Raw genomic sequence first — 20,000 nt, forward strand, 5'->3', positions numbered from 1 at the left:
GGTCTCTCTCTCTCTCTCTCTCTCTCTCTCTCTCAGTCAGTGTTGGTCTCTCTCTCTCTCTCTCTCTCTCTCTCTCAGTCAGTGTCGTCTCTCTCTCTCTCTCTCTCTCTCTCAGTCAGTGTCGGTCTCTCTCTCTCTCTCTCTCTCTCTCTCTCTCAGTCAGTGTTGGTCTCTCTCTCTCTCTCTCTCTCTCTCTGTCTGTGTCTGTCTCTCTCTCTCTCTCTCTCTCTCTCTCTCTCAGTCAGTGTTGGTCTCTCTCTCTCTCTCTCTCTCTCTCTCTCAGTCAGTGTTGGTTCTCTCTCTCTCTCTCTCTCTCTCTCAGTCAGTGTGTGTCTCTCGTCCAGGATGAACGTGTTGCTCTCTCTCTCTCTCTGGCTTGCTCTGATGATGTCGTCCTCCTGTGGTGAGTTACCTTTGACCTTTGACCTGTTCAATCAAAGGTTTTATTGATTACACTGTTTCATTTACATATAAAATATAAACAATAAATATATTTATTATCTGCAGCTAATTCAATGTAACTGTCTGAAATACAGGCAGTGAAACTGACACAAACACTGACTGTGGAGTTTGTACAGTGTTTATATTTGTATATTTAGTTTTTAGCCTAGCTTAGCACAAAGATGGGTGTGAAAGTGTTTTTTGGACATTACTGAATTTAATCTTCTGAATGTTTTAGTCTTTTACAGTGAGCCTATGAACATATAAAGCCTCAGTATGGTTATATGTGTAATAAATGTAAGCTGTAGAAACTGTAATATAACGAGCAGGCTTTAGTGTTGGCAGTTTATCCCCGAGTTCAGACTGCAGGCGAGTCTCCACATGTGGAGCTCCAGTGCAGCTGTGTGTAATCTGAACAGACGAGTTCACAAACAGCGACACGGAGCCAAACTTGTGTCAGACGAACTGAAAGCAAACGTTTCTTCAGCAGCTTCTTACGGCCGGAGGACTGAACGGTGTCGATGAATCATCCTGACAGGAACTCTTCGCTGTCACTGTCGACACCTTCAGAACCTCGTTGTGAAACATTATCTGATCCTTCGACTGTCAAAACAAAAACTGAAATCTTATGTCCTGAGGAGGTAGTGAGGGGAAACTGTTAGCCTAGCACAAAGACTGGAAGTGAGGGGAAACTGTTAGCCTAGCTTAGCACAAAGACTGGAAGTGAGGGGAAACTGTTAGCCTAGCACAAAGACTGGAAGTGAGGGGAAACTGTTAGCCTAGCTTAGCACAAAGACTGGAAGTGAGGGGAAACTGTTAGCTTAGCACAAAGACTGGAAGTGAGGGGAAACTGTTAGCCTAGCTTAGCACAAAGACTGGAAGTGAGGGGAAACTGTTAGCTTAGCACAAAGACTGGAAGTGAGGGGAAACTGTTAGCCTAGCTTAGCACAAAGACTGGAAGTGAGGGGAAACTGTCTAGCTTAGCACAAAGACTGGAAGTGAGGGGAAACTGTTAGCCTAGCTTAGCACAAAGACTGGAAGTGAGGGGAAACTGTTAGCTTAGCACAAAGACTGGAAGTGAGGGGAAACTGTTAGCCTAGCTTAGCACAAAGACTGGAAGTGAGGGGAAACTGTTAGCTTAGCACAAAGACTGGAAGTGAGGGGAAACTGTTAGCCTAGCTTAGCACAAAGACTGGAAGTGAGGGGAAACTGTTAGCTTAGCACAAAGACTGGAAGTGAGGGGAAACTGTTAGCCTAGCTTAGCACAAAGACTGGAAGTGAGGGGAAACTGTTAGCCTAGCTTAGCACAAAGACTGGAAGTGAGGGGAAACTGTTAGCCTAGCTTAGCACAAAGACTGGAAGTGAGGGGAAACTGTTAGCCTAGCTTAGCACAAAGACTGGAAGTGAGGGGAAACTGTTAGCCTAGCTTAGCACAAACGATTAGCCTAACTCCAGGTCTGTCTGATTTTAGATTCGACTGTAGGAAACACAGGAAGCCACGAAGAAGAGTTGACCACCGAGTACTACGACGACTCGACAGAAACGGTGACAGCGACACCGGAATACGACTACAGCGCCACCTTCGACTACTATTACGGTACGAGGACCGACAGTGACTGTAGTATCAGTGGTATTAGTAATATTAGTGGTATTAATAATATTAATAATATTAGTGGTATTAATAATATTAGTGGTATTAGTAATATTAGTGGTATTAATAATATTAATAGTATTAGTGGTATTAGTAATATTAATAATATTAGTGGTATTAGTAATATTAGTGGTATTAATAATATTAATAGTATTAGTGGTATTAATAATATTAATAGTATTAGTGGTATTCATAATATTAATAGTATTAGTGGTATTAATAATATTAGTGGTATTAGTAATATTAGTGGTATTAATAATATTAATAATATTAGTGGTATTAGTAATATTAGTGGTATTCATAATATTAATAATATTAGTGGTATTAGTAATATTAATAATATTAGTGGTATTAGTAATATTAGTGGTATTAATAATATTAGTGGTATTAGTAATATTAGTGGTATTAGTAATATTAATAGTATTAGTGGTATTAATAATATTAATAGTATTAGTAATATTAGTGGTATTAATAGTATTAGTGGTATTAGTAATATTAATAATATTAGTGGTATTAGTAATATTAATAGTATTAGTGGTATTAGTAATATTAATAATATTAGTGGTATTAGTAATATTAGTGGTATTAGTAATATTAATAGTATTAGTGGTATTAGTAATATTAATAATATTAGTGGTATTAATAATATTAGTGGTATTAGTAATATTAGTAATATTAATAATATTAGTGGTATTAATAATATTAATAGTATTAGTGGTATTAGTAATATTAGTGGTATTAGTAATATTAATAATATTAGTGGTATTAATAATATTAGTGGTATTAGTAATATTAGTAATATTAATAATATTAGTGGTATTAATAATATTAGTGGTATTAATAATATTAGTGGTATTAGTAATATTAGTGGTATTAATAATATTAGTGGTATTAATAATATTAATAGTATTAGTGGTATTAGTAATATTAGTGGTATTAGTAATATTAATAATATTAGTGGTATTAATAATATTAGTGGTATTAGTAATATTAGTAATATTAATAGTATTAGTGGTATTAATAATATTAGTGGTATTAATAATATTAGTGGTATTAGTAATATTAGTGGTATTAATAATATTAGTGGTATTAATAGTATTAGTAATATTAGTGGTATTAATAATATTAATAATATTAATAGTATTAGTGGTATTAGTAATATTAATAGTATTAGTGGTATTAATAATATTAGTGGTATTAATAATATTAGTGGTATTAGTAATATTAGTGGTATTAGTAATATTAATAATATTAGTGGTTTTAATAATATTAGTGGTATTAATAATATTAATAATATTAATAGTATTAGTGGTATTAATAATATTAGTGGTACTAACAGCAGTATCTGTGTGTTGCAGTGACGGGGCTTTATACACCTCACGAGCGGAACAAGGTGAGAAATATTCTTTAAGTTTAAATGAAGACGAGAGGATGTGTGTGTACGGGGTCACAAACAGTGACCTCTGTGTGACCTCTGTGTGACCTCTGTGTGACCTCTCTCAGGCCGCAGGGATTGGTCCGTTAAGCCCGGTGCTCTTCCTGGGATTGGCTGTCCATCACATCTGGAACTGATGGGGGGGGGCGGAGCTAAGGACCATCTGCAGGTGAGGACCAATCAAGTTTTTGAATTAATAAGAAAAAATATTTGTTCATATATTTCTGAAAATAAGAACATCAATCATTATGTAGCTAGTTAGCTTGTTGTTTGCTAGCTCATTGGCTCATTAATGTACAGTTGTTAGCTAGTTCCATCTGCTGTCAGTAAATCAGTACGAGTCAGTGGAAATGTCCGCACATAACTTTTGTTATGAACTGACAAATAAAACTAGCCACTTAATCAATAGAAATTGTTAGCTAGTTAGTTAGCTGCCTGAGAAGCAAAGAAGTAGTAGGCTTACCTTTTATTGGTAACCGTTACTGTTCATTCTTTCTGAAATAAGAGGCTGGGTTGAGCCTCTGGTGAATAAACTGCTATGTTCAAAGCAAACTTGAGAAAAGTATTAAGCCATGGTTTAACTGCACTATAGGCTGAGTCCTAGTTTACCTTACATGTGCACTTTGTAATTTTATTTTGTATCGCCCTGTTTTGATCCCTTAGAAAGGGCTGTTGAAGGGGCTGTTTGTGTGACAAAGTATTTGTTTCACCCTTTTATTGATGGACAGTGTTACATTGTGTGAGATTATTTGCTCCTAGTGAGAATGTTAGTGTGAAATTGAACACTGCAGTATATGTTTTAAACCAATGTTTGCACAAAAAAAGCCAACCAACTTTTTAAAAATGGAATAACTAAAAAACACAAAAAAAAAAAAAAAAAAAAAATTAATTATTTAAAAAAAAATAAAAAAAAAAAAAAAAAAAAAAAAATAAAAAAAAAAAAAAATAAAAAAAAAAAAAAAAAAAAAAAAAAAAAAAAGAAAATTTTCTTTATTAACTAAACAAGTTATATTTTTATTTACTTTAAAACAAACTATAAAATAAAAACTTGTGATGAGACTAATGACTCTTTTCCACAAAAAATGTAGCAATGTATTTTTAATGCAGTTCTTCTACTTCAGATGATATTTATAAATAATAAACAATGTTTTAGATTTATGTTCACTTCTGTATGTGGAAATGAACTGTAATTACATTCAATAATTAGATTTCATTTAGTCAGCCCTGAGGATTGTCTGCAGGCTAGTCACTAGTGATACGCTCCTAAAGACATTCACTGACACTACACAACTCAAACTGTAAAAACAAGACCCCTGAGGGCAGTTTGACCTTTGACCTTCAGGTTGAAGGTGAGGCAGCTCGTAGAGTCCCATCATTCACTGCTTCCTGTGTGTTAAACCTGAGAATCTTTACAAGCTTTAGGGAGATCCTGTCAGTTCCTGCTTCATCGCACTAGTTTTATTGGGAACGTTTTTTTTCCAGTTAAAGACAAACTTTATTTACTGTGGGCTGTAGTTTCAGAGGACCAGTGTGACCTCTGGTAGCTGTGGAGACAGGAGGACACACGTGCACTACTGATGGTTTAACAGTAGTTGTTGTTGTTTGTTCCACTAACAGTAGTTGTTGTTTGTTCCACTAACAGTAGTTGTTGTTTGTTCCACTAACAGTAGTTGTTGTTGTTTGTTCCACTAACAGTAGTTGTTGTTTGTTCCACTAACAGTAGTTGTTGTTTGTTCCACTAACAGTAGTTGTTGTTTGTTCCATTAACAGTAGTTGTTGTTTGTTCCACTAACAGTAGTTGTTGTTTGTTCCACTAACAGTAGTTGTTGTTGTTTGTTCCACTAACAGTAGTTGTTGTTTGTTCCACTAACAGTAGTTGTTGTTTGTTCCACTAACAGTAGTTGTTGTTTGTTCCACTAACATTGTAGTTGTTGTTGTTTGTTCCACTAACAGTAGTTGTTGTTTGTTCCACTAACAGTAGTTGTTGTTTGTTCCATTAACAGTAGTTGTTGTTGTTTGTTCCACTAACTAGTTGTTTTTGTTCCACTAACAGTAGTTGTTGTTTGTTCCACTAACAGTAGTTGTTGTTTGTTCCACTAACAGTAGTTGTTGTTTGTTCCACTAACAGTAGTTGTTGTTGTTTGTTCCACTAACAGTAGTTGTTGTTTGTTCCACTAACAGTAGTTGTTGTTTGTTCCATTAACAGTAGTTGTTGTTGTTTGTTCCACTAACAGTAGTTGTTGTTTGTTCCACTAACAGTAGTTGTTGTTTGTTCCACTAACAGTGTTGTTTTTGTTCCACTGACAGACTCAGGTTGTTATTGTCAGTGTCTGACAGCATTATGGAAAGGATCCCTACAGAGATAGACCTTTAGTTTAACCACAAACAGCCGTAATATCACTATCACTCTCCACCAGACTCCAGAGACACAAACACTCATTTTAGCAGATAATCGAAAAAACACCCTCAACAGAAACAAGGCGACTTCTGACTGAGTATAACGAGTATAATGAGTATAACATATGAACGATGTTAATGAGGCCTGAGGAAGGAATAAAGTGAAGAACAGAAAATATAAAAAGATAAACAGAAGAAAAGATGTTGTACTGCCCCCTTCAGGCCGGAAAAGTGTCCTGAGATAACTTCTGTTATGAATTGGCACTATACAAATAAAATTGAATTGAATTGAATTGAATCAATACTTCCATACTGATGAGACAATAACTAATCAAATAAAAATGGTGTCCTCCCCCTGCAGGCCGCTGACCTCTGATCAGCCTGAGATCCATCAGAACCACCAATAACTGATCAATAATCTGGAGCCTCCGGCAGCTGATCGACTGATCTCTCGTCAATAAGTCTGATCCTCCCCACATAAAGCATTTTTAATTCTTCTGTAATAAATGATTTCACACACATGCAGTCTGCTGCTGGTTATTGATTGATCAGATATCACTCAGTTCTCTGCTGCCACCTGCTGGAGATAAATCATTTTAAATGTATTGATCTGATCTCTATAATATAGAGATCAGATAAATAGAATATATAGAATTTAATTGAGCATAAAACCAGATATTTTCAGTGTGTATTAAGTGTTTAATGGTTGTTTGTTGTTGTTTTTATCAGCTGTTTGTTGGGTAAACATCTTTCTGTCCTGATTACACTAAACGTCTTTCAGGTGAACAGCAGGTATTATTCTACAGCTGATCACATTATTGATCACGATCATCTCAACTTTATCCAAGTCAGCAATAAAACTCAATCTGTTTTATTTTATGATGTAAATACAGAAAAACATTATATTAATATATCATAACATATCAATAATACAGTCAGATTATATATTATATCAATAATACAGTCAGATTATATATTATATCAACAATATAGTCAGATTATATATTATATCAATAATACAGTCAGATTATATATTAATATATCAATAATTAGTCAGAATATATATTATATCAATAATACATTCAGATTATATGTTATAATATAATACAATTTCATTGATAACTGGAAGCCTTTTTGGGGAAAACCTGGTCTGATTAGGAGAGACGGCATCCATCCCACTTTGGATGGAGCGGCTCTCTTATCTAGAAATATGGCGAAGTTTATTTCTAAAACCTGACAGTCCAGAGTTAGGACCAGGAAGCAGAGCTGCTGTCTTACACACTTCTCTGCTCTTTCTTTAGAACAGTCACCCACCCAAAACCCCATAGAGACTGTGTCTGTCCCCCGACCACCTAAACTATTTAAAGAAATAAAAACAAGAGGAGTTCAACATAAAAATCTAATAAAAATTAAAACCAACTCCTCAGTAGCACAAAATAAGAGAATGAAATGTGGGCTGTTAAATATCAGGTCTCTGTCCTCTAAAGCTGTTTTAGTGAATGAATTAATATCAGATTATGATATTGATTTACTTTGTCTTACTGAGACCTGGTTGTCCCACGAGGAGTATGTTAGCCTAAATGAATCCACCCCCCCAGTCATATTAATACTCACATTCCTCGAGGCACAGGCCGAGGAGGTGGAGTAGCAGCCATATATGATTCGAGCGTTTTAATGGACCCTAAACCTAAACTAAATTATAATTCATTTGAAAGCCTTGTTCTTAGTCTTTCTCACCCAAACTGGAAAACACTGCAGCCAGTTCTATTTGTTATAGTGTACCGCGCTCCTGGACCGTACTCTGATTTTATATCTGAATTCTCAGAGTTTTTATCAAGTTTAGTCCTTAAATCAGATAAAGTCATTGTTGTAGGTGATTTTAATATTCATGTGGATAGTAATATATATTATTATATATCATTAATAGACTCAATACAATATATAATATGTACATACTCACTATATAGCTCTATTATAAATACAGTATATATTTATATATATTTACATGTTTATATATGTTTTACTTTGTCTTCCTTCTGTCTGAATGTGTTTTTTTGTCTTTGAACTTTATAAATAAAGTTTTGTGAGAGATGTTAGCAGTTAGCATGTAGCATCTTGACAATCTGAACGTTTCCATAAATTCATAAATTAAAGAAGAAAAACACATTTAAGACACTTTGGGGCTTTTTATGCTTTTATTTCGATAGGAGAGGAAGACATGGACAGGAAGGACTACGGCTCCATGCAGAAACCAGAAATAGATTATATGGTTTATATTTTTGATATATTTAATGTATCTGATGTATTTAATATATTTTATATATTTATTATGTAATTTCCAGGAGCAGTTTGAGCTCCTTCAGGAGCAGCCACAGTGCCCCCCGCAGGTTGTCCTTCTAACTGCAGACACACTTTATCATATATATACATCCTATTAATTTATATTTAGGGACCGAGCCAGTATCGACTGGAAGGTCCCTATTGTTCTTGCTAGAATTCTTCTTACCTATTATTATTTTTAGCCCCCTTCGACTGCATTTTTGCCCCCCTGAATATATACGAAAACTCAATTTTATTTGGCAAACTTGTCAGGCCTGGTGAAAATGGGGATACTAGATGCGTCACTTTCGGGGGTTGACCACTAGGTGGTGCTACTATCATAAAAAATGCGTTTAGGCTAATAACTTCTGCATAGTTTGTCGCACATTCAAAAACCTCATATTATCCACACGTTCGGTGAATGGAGCTGAATCTCCCCATTTAGGCCCCGCCCACTTCCGCCTATAATTTTTTTGCTAGAGCGCAAAATGTTGATAAACTACTTCTTGCGTGTTCCTCCTATGTGCTTTGTCCGATTCGCACACAGTGTTTCACGTATTATCTAGGGACCACCCTAATAATAAAGTAATTAACAGAATTTTGATATTTAAAAAAATAAGCGCGTTATAAAATTAGCACTTCCTGTGGATTTTTCGTCAAAAAAGGAAGTGGACCATTTCTCCACATTGGTATCTCCGATTGACACCAAACTTCGGTCCATAGTTCCACATGTCTTCCTTAAGCATTGTGCACAATTTCAGGCCATCACCACTAGGTGGCGCTCTTTAAAATGAAGAAGTTGATATCTCAGCATTGGAACATGTGATTAAGATGAAACTTGGTACGATGCTTCCCCAGGGCTCCCTGAGGCTCCCTAAAAAATGTGTCAACAATCCGCCACTAGGTGGCGCTCTGGTGGCAGGGTAAATCCCTATGCGGAGACCGTAATAGGTATGAATATGAAATTCACAGGTTACGTGTAGAGTAGTGCCTGAAGCTCACATACCAAAAATCGTGTTTGTCCTGTTTGTAGCGCCCCCTACAGGATTTTTAAAAAGCAGCCCCGGCGCCACGTTTCACCGATATGTACGAAACTCGGTAGGCACGTATAACATGCTGGGACGTACAAAAAGCCTCTTGGACCCATACCCGAAACCCTACGGAAAGTCTGCCATTTTGATTTTGATTTTCACTTACTGATTATAGATATTTATACTGATTATAGATATTTATACTGATTATATATATTTATACTGATTATAGATATTTATACTGATTATAGATATTAATACTGATTATAGATATTTATACTGATTATAGATATTAATACTGATTATAGATATTAATACTGATTATAGATATTTATACTTGTATTAATACTGATTATATATTATACTGATTATAATTTTTGATTATAGATATTTATACTGATTATAGATATTTATACTGATTATGGATATTTATTTATTTATATATATTCATACTGATTATATATATTTATACTGATTATAGATATTAATACTGATTATAGATATTAAAACTGATTATAGATATTTATACTGATTATAGATATTAATACTGATTATAGATATTTATACTGATTATAGATATTTATACTGATTATGGATATTTATTTATTTATATATATTCATACTGATTATATATATTTATACCGATTATAGATATTAATACTGATTATAGATATTAATACTGATTATAGATATTTATACTGATTATAGATATTAATACTGATTATAGATATTAATACTGATTATATATATTTATACTGATTATAGATATTAATACTGATTATATATATTTATACTGATTATAGATATTTATATATATTTATACTGATTATAGATATTATTCATATTTATACTGATTTATACTTATATATATTTATACTGATTATAGATATTTATATATATTTATACTGATTATAGATATTAATTCATATTTATACTGATTTATACTTATATATATTTTATTTTTTAGATATATTTATACTGATTATAGTTTATTCTATTTATCTGATCTTTAATACTGATTATATATATTTATACTGATTACAGATATTTATACTGATTATAGATATTTATACTGATTATAGATATTTATATATATTTATACTGATTAAAGATATATATATTTATCCTGATTATAGATATTAATTCATATTTATACTGATCATAGATATTAATACTGATTATATATATTTATACTGATTACAGATATTTATACTGATTATATATATTTATACTGATTATAGATATTTATATATATTTATACTGATTTTAGATATTTATACTGATATATATTGATCCTGATTAGCGATGTTTATACAGATATATATTGATACTGATTATATATATTTATACTGATTATATACATTGATACTGATTATATATATTTAAAGATATTTATACCGATTATATATATTGATACTAATTATATATATTTAAAGATATTGATACCTATTATATATATTTATAGATATTTATGTATATTAATAGATACATACAGGTAGACCTGCTCTGTATAATATTAGTTCTATAATGTTATATTTAAAGAACAGAAATCAGTGACGCTGAAACTGGTTTCACTGATCAATAATTGATCGGTTGCATAAGAGGCAGCAGGTTAATCTGATCTCCATCATCACTGCTCTTCCTCCTCCTCCTGTCTGTCTGTCTGTCTGTCCGTCTGTCCATCTTTCTCTCTGTCTGTCTGTCTGGCCGTCTGTCTCTCTGTCTGTCGGTCTGTCTCTCTGTCCATCTGTCTGTCTGTCTGTCCGTCTGTCCATCTGTCTCTCTGTCCGTCTGTCCATCTGTCTCTCTGTCCGTCCCTCCGTCCGTCCGTCTGTCTGTCTGCTCTGTGCTTCAGGTGTAACTTCTTCTTCCTCAAGCGTTTGTGATCTTCATCATCATGGATCAATACGTTTCCCATGATGCAACTAGATAGTGTCTTTCAGCAGAGCCTCCAGTTTGTACCAGACATCTGCAGCCTCTGAGCCCGATGACGTCACTGTGACGTCACACGTTGTTTGAACTGAATTGATCCTGCATGTGCGAGTGTAAACCCTCAGTTCTGTCTGCAGGTTCAGTTTTCTAATGAATCAGCTGATTTAATAACTCTGGTTTCATTCATTCAGGCTCCATAAGACCCAATACTATCAGAGTGGAGCTGCCCCCTGCTGGACATTAGAGAGACTGCAAGTCAGTGGTGTTAACAATAAAATCTCAGAAAAGCTCAAAACTTATGTTTAGCCTGTGAATGTACGGCAGCCTGTTGGAGTCAGATCTCATTATAGTGAGAAAGTTTAGAGTTAAAACAATAACAACAACAGTTATTCTGTTATAAGTTTGTATGTCGCAGTAATCAGAACATCATACTGATGGTTTCGGGTTAAGGGTTAGGGTGGGATGGAGTCCTTAGAGGTGCACTGTGGCTGCAGTCAGACAGGAAGTGACATCAGCTGTATGTGTGCAGTGAGACAGTCTCACTGCGGTTTAGTCTGTAAAGACATGGAACAGGATCACAGCTCACTTTCATACAGATGTTGTTCTCACTGGAGAGTGTGTGAGGACCAACAGGACCAGCAGGGGGCAGCACAGTCACATCACCAGGCAGACACCCTCTCCACATTCAAGAGTAGGCTTAAGACATTCCTCTTTGATAAAGCTTATAGTTAGGGCTGGATCAGGTGAGTCCTGAACCATCCCTTAGTTATGCTGCTATAGGCCTAGACTATCGGGGGATTTCCCATGGTGCACTGAGCTCCTCTCTTCCTCTCTCTTTCTGCACTCATTCATGTTCCATTAATGCATGTTACTAACTCCACTTCTTCCCCGGAGTTCTTGTGCTTTCTCGTCTCGCAGGTTCTCATGGATCCTGGTGGAGCCTCCTGCCATGGTCCTGCTAGATTGCCATTGCTAATATCACTGATAGTATTATTATTATTATTATTATTATTATTATTATTACTACAGTTACTATTATTACTATTGTCACTGCTCATTGTCCCCAATCGTTGCTGTTGTTGTCGTCATCATCTTCTTCATGTTCATCATCATCAGTCACTACTATTAGTGTAGTTGTTGCTACTGTTGTTGCTGTGCACCTGTCTGTCTGTCTGTCTCTGTCTCTCTGTTGTTGTTGTTGTTGTTGCTGTTGTTAGTTTTGTTTTTGCTGTTGTTGCTGTTATTGTTGTTGCAGTTGTTGTTGCTGTTGTTGTTGTTGCAGTTGTTGCTGCTGTTGTTGTTGCAGTTGTTGCTGCTGTTGTTGCTGCTGTTGTTGTTGTTGCTGGTGTTGTTGTTGCTGCTGTTGTTGTTGATGTGCCTTTAGTGTGCGTGTGTGTCAGCTGATAATCTGCAGATCAGCCTGTGTCTCTCACTGTGACCCAGTTTGATGATCTGAGCTCAGAGTGAAACTGACTCCAGATCAGATCAGATCTGAAACATCTGTCAGCATCCAGACCACTTTGGATTACAGTGATCTGGTCTGTGACTGGATCCAGACTGACCCCTCAACCTCCCCCCCCCCACCCCCCCCCCCCCACACACACACACACTGAGCAGCTGAGACAATAGACACATTAACACTAATAATAATAATAATAATAATAATAATACTAGTAAATATAAATTAAATATTAGTAATAAAAAGTGGTTTCATTTGGACAATAGATGTTTTTAATCTTAAACCTTCTGTCAATAATCAATCAATACATCAATAATACAATAATAATGTTCATTAACTAAAGTAGGAGATTGAATCAAACTGTGAGTGCTGAGGAACAAACTCACCTGTACAGACACCTTCACCTGTTTCACTCCGAGCTGCTCATGGTTCTAATCTAATACTGACATTAATACAGACAGGGAACTCCTAGAGACCCACAGTTTCACACATTATTATAATTATTATTATTATAAATATTATTGTTAAAACAATAATAATTATTATTGTTATTATTAACAACAATCATATTTATTATTATTATTATTATTATTATTATTATAGTACTTCAGGATTTCTCTACAAAAGTACATTTTTTTAGGTATTTTTAAAAACTACTACAAATACTCTATTACTGCAGTAACAGAGTATTTGTACTCGGTCTTAGTACTTTTACTGCAGTATTATTGTGAACACAGAGGTAGGACTATAAGGGAAGAAAGGAGGCACCAGGAGGTGTCTGCCTGTAAGGGGCGCTGTGGGGCTGCCGAGGAGCCGCTGAGCCAGCAGGGAGTCCGGAGGAGGAGGAGGAGGAGGAGGAGGAGGAGTAACCGGACACCGACTCACTGAGCAGCTCCTGGCCGGTCAGAGTGCAGCGGAGCCCGGCAGCAGAAGCACGGAGCAGCGGGGCGACGAGCAGAGTCTCACCGAGGATCAACAGCTGAGGAGCGGCGGAGCTGCGGCGGAGGCTCCGGTCCTCCCTGCCGGACTTTAAGAGCTTTTATCCCGCTTCCATCCTCCGCTCTCCCGCCGGTCTGCGGCGCATTGTGGAAGAATAACGGAGTTACCGTGAAAGTGCGTGAAGTACCGTCATTATCCCGCCGCTGGCAGCCTGACAGCCGCCAGCATGAAGAAGAACAACTCCGGGAAACGGGTGAGAGTTACCGGCACCGACACCGGCCACCGGCGGCTCCTCTCGGTCCGCTTTATTCCGTTAAACCGGAGCTCGAGGAACAAAAGCCTCAAGGATTAGTTTAAAACCTTTATTTTGAAAGCAACAGCCGCAAGCTGCCATATGACCAGACTTCCGGTTTTCAGAATAAGGGTCTCATGGATTTAAAGTTGAATAATTGAGTTAATGAGGAAACTATTAACTAACGATTAATGACCGTTAATGAGTACTATTATATCATATTTATATCAGTATCAAGTGAAAGTCTGATTATAGTGAATAAATATAATATTTGTACTGCTTTTATTTTTATATTTTAATGCTGTAATATTGATAATAATGATTATATGCGTCACAACTTTTACCTGAAGAGTTCTTTAAATGTCCTTTAAGATAAAAGTTCTGACTTTATCTTAAAAAACAGGCTGATGTTTTTCCCTTTAGAGTTTATTAATGTTCTTTATTTAAGTAAAAATGAACTTACTCTGGCGGTGCTCCTCTGACAGCTTCCTGTTTCCTGTTTCAGGGCCAGCAGGACTTGGTGCAGCAGCACGTTCAGCCCGATAAGGTGGGCTGGATCCGGAAGTTCTGCGGGAAAGGTATCTTCAGAGAGATCTGGAAGAACCGCTTCGTGGTTCTGAGGGGAGATCAGCTGTTCATCTGTGAGAAAGAGGTGAGTCTGAGGGGGCGGGGCCTACAGGTGACTGACACCTGACAGATATCTGACTGCTGTCACCTCGTTAGCACCTTTAATTATTGCCACGGTAACGGGGTGATGCTCTCCATCATGTGAGAAACAGACAGCGTTCTCATGGAGACGGGCGTCAGAGTGAGACAGCACCTGTCTGTCTGCCTGTAGGTGTGTTTCTGTGATGTCATCAGTGCTCTTACCCTCGTTAACTGACAGAGGTGTGACAGATTTAAAGGGACAGTGCAGCTTTTTCAGCTGGAGACTAATTTCACATTGAGGAATGCCAGAACAATTGATCAGTAATAATCAATCAATCAATCACCACAGTCATAAACACAGAACGTGGTCTGGTTCCAGTTTGTCCAAAAACGTTCCATCTCATTCCAACCCAGTTCCCTGAGAACTGAAGATATTTAAAAATCAATCAGTAGTTAGAAGAATATTTCAGAAGTGCTCTGTAGAATCTGTCGTTGTGTTCCTCCGGGTTCTGTTGTTGTTTGGGTTCTAACTGGAAACAGAAAGTTTAACCTCGACTTTCTACAGCGTTGTTCTGCTGGAGTCAAGTTTCAGTCTGAGCTGCAGGGAGCTCCTGTTTCACTGCTGCACCAAAGACAGGGCGGAACGTCCTCAGAGAACCTTTATCTACTGCGGGATGTCCTCAGAGAACCTTTATCTGCTGGGGAACGTCCTCAGAGAACCTTTATCTACTGCGGTACGTCCTCATAGAACCATTATCTACTGTGGAACTTCCTCATAGAACCTTTATCTACTGCGGTACGTCCTCATAGAACCGTTATCTACTGCAGTACGTCCTCAAAGAACCTTTATCTACTGCGGAATGTCCTCATAGAACCTTTATCTACTGCAGGATGTCCTCAGAGAACCTTTATCTACTGCGGGATATCCTCAGAGAACCATTATCTGCTGGGGAACGTCCTCAGAGAACCTTTATGTACTGCGGTACGTCCTCAGAGAACCGTTATCTACTGCGGGATGTCCTCAGAGAACCTTTATCTGCTGGGGAACGTCCTCAGACAACCATTATCTACTGTGGAACATCCTCATAGAACCTTTATCTACTGCGGTACGTCCTCATAGAACCGTTATCTACTGCAGTACGTCCTCAGAGAACCTTTATCTACTGCAGTACGTCCTCAGAAAACCTTTATTTACTGCAGTACGTCCTCAGAGAACCGTTATCCACTGTGGAACGTCCTCAGAGAACCGCTATCTACTGCAGTACGTCCTCATAGAACCTTTATCTACTGCGGGATGTCCTCAGTGAACCTTTATTCTCTGCGGGATATCCTCAGAGAACCTTTATCTGCTGGGGAACGTCCTCAGAGAACCTTTATCTACTGCGGTACGTCCTCAGAGAACCGTTATCTACTGCGGGATGTCCTCAGAGAACCTTTATCTGCTGGGGAACGTCCTCAGAGAACCATTATCTACTGTGGAACATCCTCATGGAACCTTTATCTACTGCACTACGTCCTCAGAGAACCGTTATCTACTGCAGTATGTCCTCAGAGAACCGTCATACTGCAGTACGTCGTCAGAGAACCGTTATCTACTGCAGTACGTCAATCCATCAGGGATGATGATCTTGATGTTTGTGGTTCCTGGGGGTACTCTAGAACAGGGAAGAAACCCCACCCACATCTTCACCGGGTTCTCGCGTCAGACTTTACGGTCCATAATTATTGTTGTTGTTATTATTAGTAAGTAATATTAATAATAATCATTGGGGGGGGGGTTGTCAGTTGCTGTCAGCAGGTTGTTTGAGTCTCGTGGTGCGTTCAAGTTCCACTTTTTAATTAGAGATATGAATCATCAGTGGGTGTCATAGCTTTTTCTGGAAGCTGGTCAGTTCCTCGCTGTCTGTCTGTCCAATCAGACGTCAGCGCAGTCATATTAGGATGTGTCTGTGAGTGTTTGCTTCATGTGAACGGCGTCCTGTCAGCAGCTCCACTTCCTGTCCCACCAGGAATAGAAACCCTGACTGACACCAGAAACCGCACTCACACTGACCACATCTGCTTTACACTGAACTTCCTCTGACAGTCCACAGTTTCTGTTTCTCTTCAGGTTTCAGCTGCACTTTAACTTTTCCATCTAATTATTCATTAATTATCAATAATACATTGACTAACTGTATCAATACAACACGTTTCGTTGCTGTTAACTAAATACAAAAGAAAATAGTGATAATTTCTTTCTTTAAGTCATTGAAAATGTTAATAATAAAGATTTAGTTCTCTGTTGAACTGATGATAAGGGTAATGTGAAGCTGTACACAGTTACATTTATATTCTTTATACTGTACAAAGTTTCAGGATTATTTTAGTTACACATAAATGTCAAAGTAAATTTGACTTGACTGTAAAAACCTGATAAAAAGGGAACAGAATCAAACTTGACATTAAAAGCAGAAGTATCATCAGAGTTAGAGACGGTTGACATTCTCTTGTTTTTATTAAATGATCTGTGATTGATTTCTCAGTTTAATGGGATCAATAATACGGTACCTTTATTCAGTTTTCACTGTGTTATTACACATTTTACACCCTGAACCCGTCCTGTCTGTCTGTCACCAGGGAGTAGCGTGAGGAGGGTGTGTTGGCTAACGCTAGTAAAAATGCTAAGCTAACGTCAACCGAGACAGTAAAAAAAGCCCCATGACAGAGCTCAAAGAAAAGGAAAAATTGTTTTGCGCATTTATACCTCAGAATATGAACAGGTGGTGAATATGGGTTTTGTGGGATGTTGCTATGGCGTTCACAGCGGTTGCTATGGCGTTCACAGTGGTTGGTGAGGGGCTGGGTGCTTGGGTTGGGTTAAAGGTGGTTGCTAGGTGGTTGCTATGTCTTTTGGGCTGTTAGGACTGTAGTTGCGAGTTGTAGGTGTTGCAGACGGTTGCTAGGAGACTGTAAGCTGGTTGCTATGCCGGAAGAATGAAATATGATGAGATATTATTAAATATTTGGTGTTTTTGTTTGAAGAATGACTGAAACAACCAATCGATTATCAATAGTTGCTGCACAGGTGAGACAGGAAGTAGTTTTAACCTGATGAAGCTGCTGGTTGGATTCTTTTGAACAACAGTTGTGTCAGCAGAGGTCAAAGGTCACTGACTGTACTTTGTTATATAAGCAGCTCCTTTGATATTGATTATTGATCATCTGACTGGTGCAGGCAGAGTGACATCAGCGTGAAGGGTTATTACAGCCTGGGGGGGGCGGCTGACCTCACACTCTGTCACTGCCAACCACTGAGCTGGACAATAATTCACTTCAGTCTGAATGTGTCCCTGAAGGTAGCCTAAGTCAGAAACACACACACACTGCAGGTTAACTTCAACTTGTTAATCTCCATGGAAACAGCATCCATTATTAACCAACTTTAAACTGAGACTTCCTGGGAGGGAGGAGGAGAGCTAGCTGCTAACCAAAGCTAACAGAGAGCCTTCATCAGATCAGACACAGGCTGTGTGTATCAACTTGTGGGGACATTATTATGTTTACATACTCACACTGTGGGGACTCGTCTTCCTTTTGGGGACCAAACTCAAATCCTCATAAAGTATAAACACATCAAGTCTCTCACCAACAATCTCTGTAACATTCACAAGGGGAAGATTTACTGCATTTAAAATCTACTTTATAACAAAAGTACAAAAGTTTTGACAGAAAAATGTATTCAAAAGTTTCAAAGTAAATTTATGCAAACTGTCAACATGAAGTTAATCTGAACAGTTTAGCTCTACTTTGAGTGATCTATAACGATGCTATTATAGTTTTATATATATATATATATATATATTTATTATAGTTTCATTTTATGAAGATGATCAAATGTTTTAAATATTAAATATTGATCTGGAAAGTAACTACAGCTGTGAAATAAATTTAATGGAGTATTAATAAATAAGTAAATACATTTATTTTGAAAGACCTGATTTCAATGAGAGGAACCAGAGGATCAAAAATACTAACTCAGTTCAGTCCTGCAGAACTCTGAGACTCTTTAAAGCGCCGACGCAGCAGACAGACAGCGAGAGGTGAATGTGTGAAACAGTTTCACACTCACAGCGACCCCCTCAGTCCACCAACCAGCTGTTAGCCTCAGTACTGCAGGACTACAGAGTACAGCGTGTATTTCATGGGTTTAATGTGTCTGCAAACACCGCCTCACCTCCTGTGAGCAAGGGGAGTACTCAGATCTTTTACAAGTTTTCTCAGCTTCATGTAGTAAAAGTATAACCCAGTTTATTATAAAACCACTATAAAGAAATACAATACACATCCACCGGAGTCAGAAGTAGAAAGAGGAAGAAGTGAAACACAGAAGTAGCTTTTTATTTCTGTCTCACTTCTGCTTTTAAATCTGAACAAAAATATATCGACATCAGTGTCTCGTCTCAGTATCACTGCTGCAGCACCTCAGTAACCAGTACAACGCTACTGTTAATGGAGACGATCTGACTAAATGTGACCACATTATACTTCCTGTTTACATCTCCCAAAGCATCGTTTGAGCCCCCTAATGAAAGATATAGAGTCACAGTGATACCGACTTTATCATGTTGTAACATTAATACATTTTACTGAGAGGATCAGAGACCTTCGGTGGATCCGACTGTGTCTTTAAGGAAATCAGTTGATTTCCATGTAAACGAATTTGATTCTAGTAATTTGACTGAATTTGCATTTTAATTTGGTAGTTTCAAAGAAAACCTGCAGCAGGAGCGAAGACGTCATTTTAAAGGAGCAGTTCAACATTCAGTTGTTCATAACTTTAATAACTTTAACCCTTAATATGATTTAAAGGGGTGAGTTGTATAATAATTATATAATAATTATCTCTAGAGACCAAAAGGCTGTAAACATGTTTATTTCTGCAGTTTAATATATATTATATATAATCCTTATGGAGACTAGTGGGCGTTAGAGGAACTGCAGGTTTAAATTGCAACCATGGAGGTTGCTGATTGGCTGTAGTGTAGCAGTGATGCATGCTAGCAGGGGAACACATTAAATCCAATGATAAAGTTAGCTTAGCTGTAGTATGTGCGTTAGCGTACGTTGTAATCGTCTCAGTTTATTTGTGGTTAGCTTGTTGTGTTAGCGTGACGTTTACTTGTTATTGGTTTCTTTGTAGTTAACTTCTTTTACCAAAGTAGTTGTTACCTTGTTTTAACTTTGTCTAAAGTTCTTTATAGTTAGTTTCTATTAGCCTGTTATTGAGTCTTCTAACTTCTAATATATATTTATTGTGACCTTTGACCCGTGTGACCTTTGACCCGTGTCCTGCAGGTGAAGGAACTGGGTCGGGCTGACGAGCTGTTGGATCTGTCGGACTACGAGCGCTGCGAAGAGATCCGGAAGAACAAGAGTCGCAGCAAAAAGAACCACAGCAAGTTCAGACTACAGCG

The 20,000-nt window shown here is 37.2% G+C and overlaps 1 protein-coding gene across 1 annotated transcript in view; it reads left to right on the forward strand.

The window, feature by feature from the left end:
* The first annotated feature begins 13,309 nt into the window (after positions 1-13,309).
* The window catches only part of plekho1b (pleckstrin homology domain containing, family O member 1b), a 15,039-nt gene continuing 8,348 nt past the window's right edge, over positions 13,310-20,000 (forward strand). Inside the window, exons 1-3 of the mRNA XM_051416574.1 lie at positions 13,310-13,857; positions 14,402-14,548; positions 19,882-20,000. The exon at positions 19,882-20,000 is cut by the window's right edge and continues 22 nt beyond it. Coding sequence (XP_051272534.1) covers positions 13,831-13,857; positions 14,402-14,548; positions 19,882-20,000 — 293 coding nt within the window. The 5' untranslated portion in view covers positions 13,310-13,830. The remainder of the gene's footprint in view (positions 13,858-14,401; positions 14,549-19,881) is intronic.

This window comes from Dicentrarchus labrax, unplaced genomic scaffold (assembly GCF_905237075.1).
Source record: "Dicentrarchus labrax unplaced genomic scaffold, dlabrax2021, whole genome shotgun sequence".
NCBI lineage: Eukaryota > Metazoa > Chordata > Actinopteri > Moronidae > Dicentrarchus > Dicentrarchus labrax.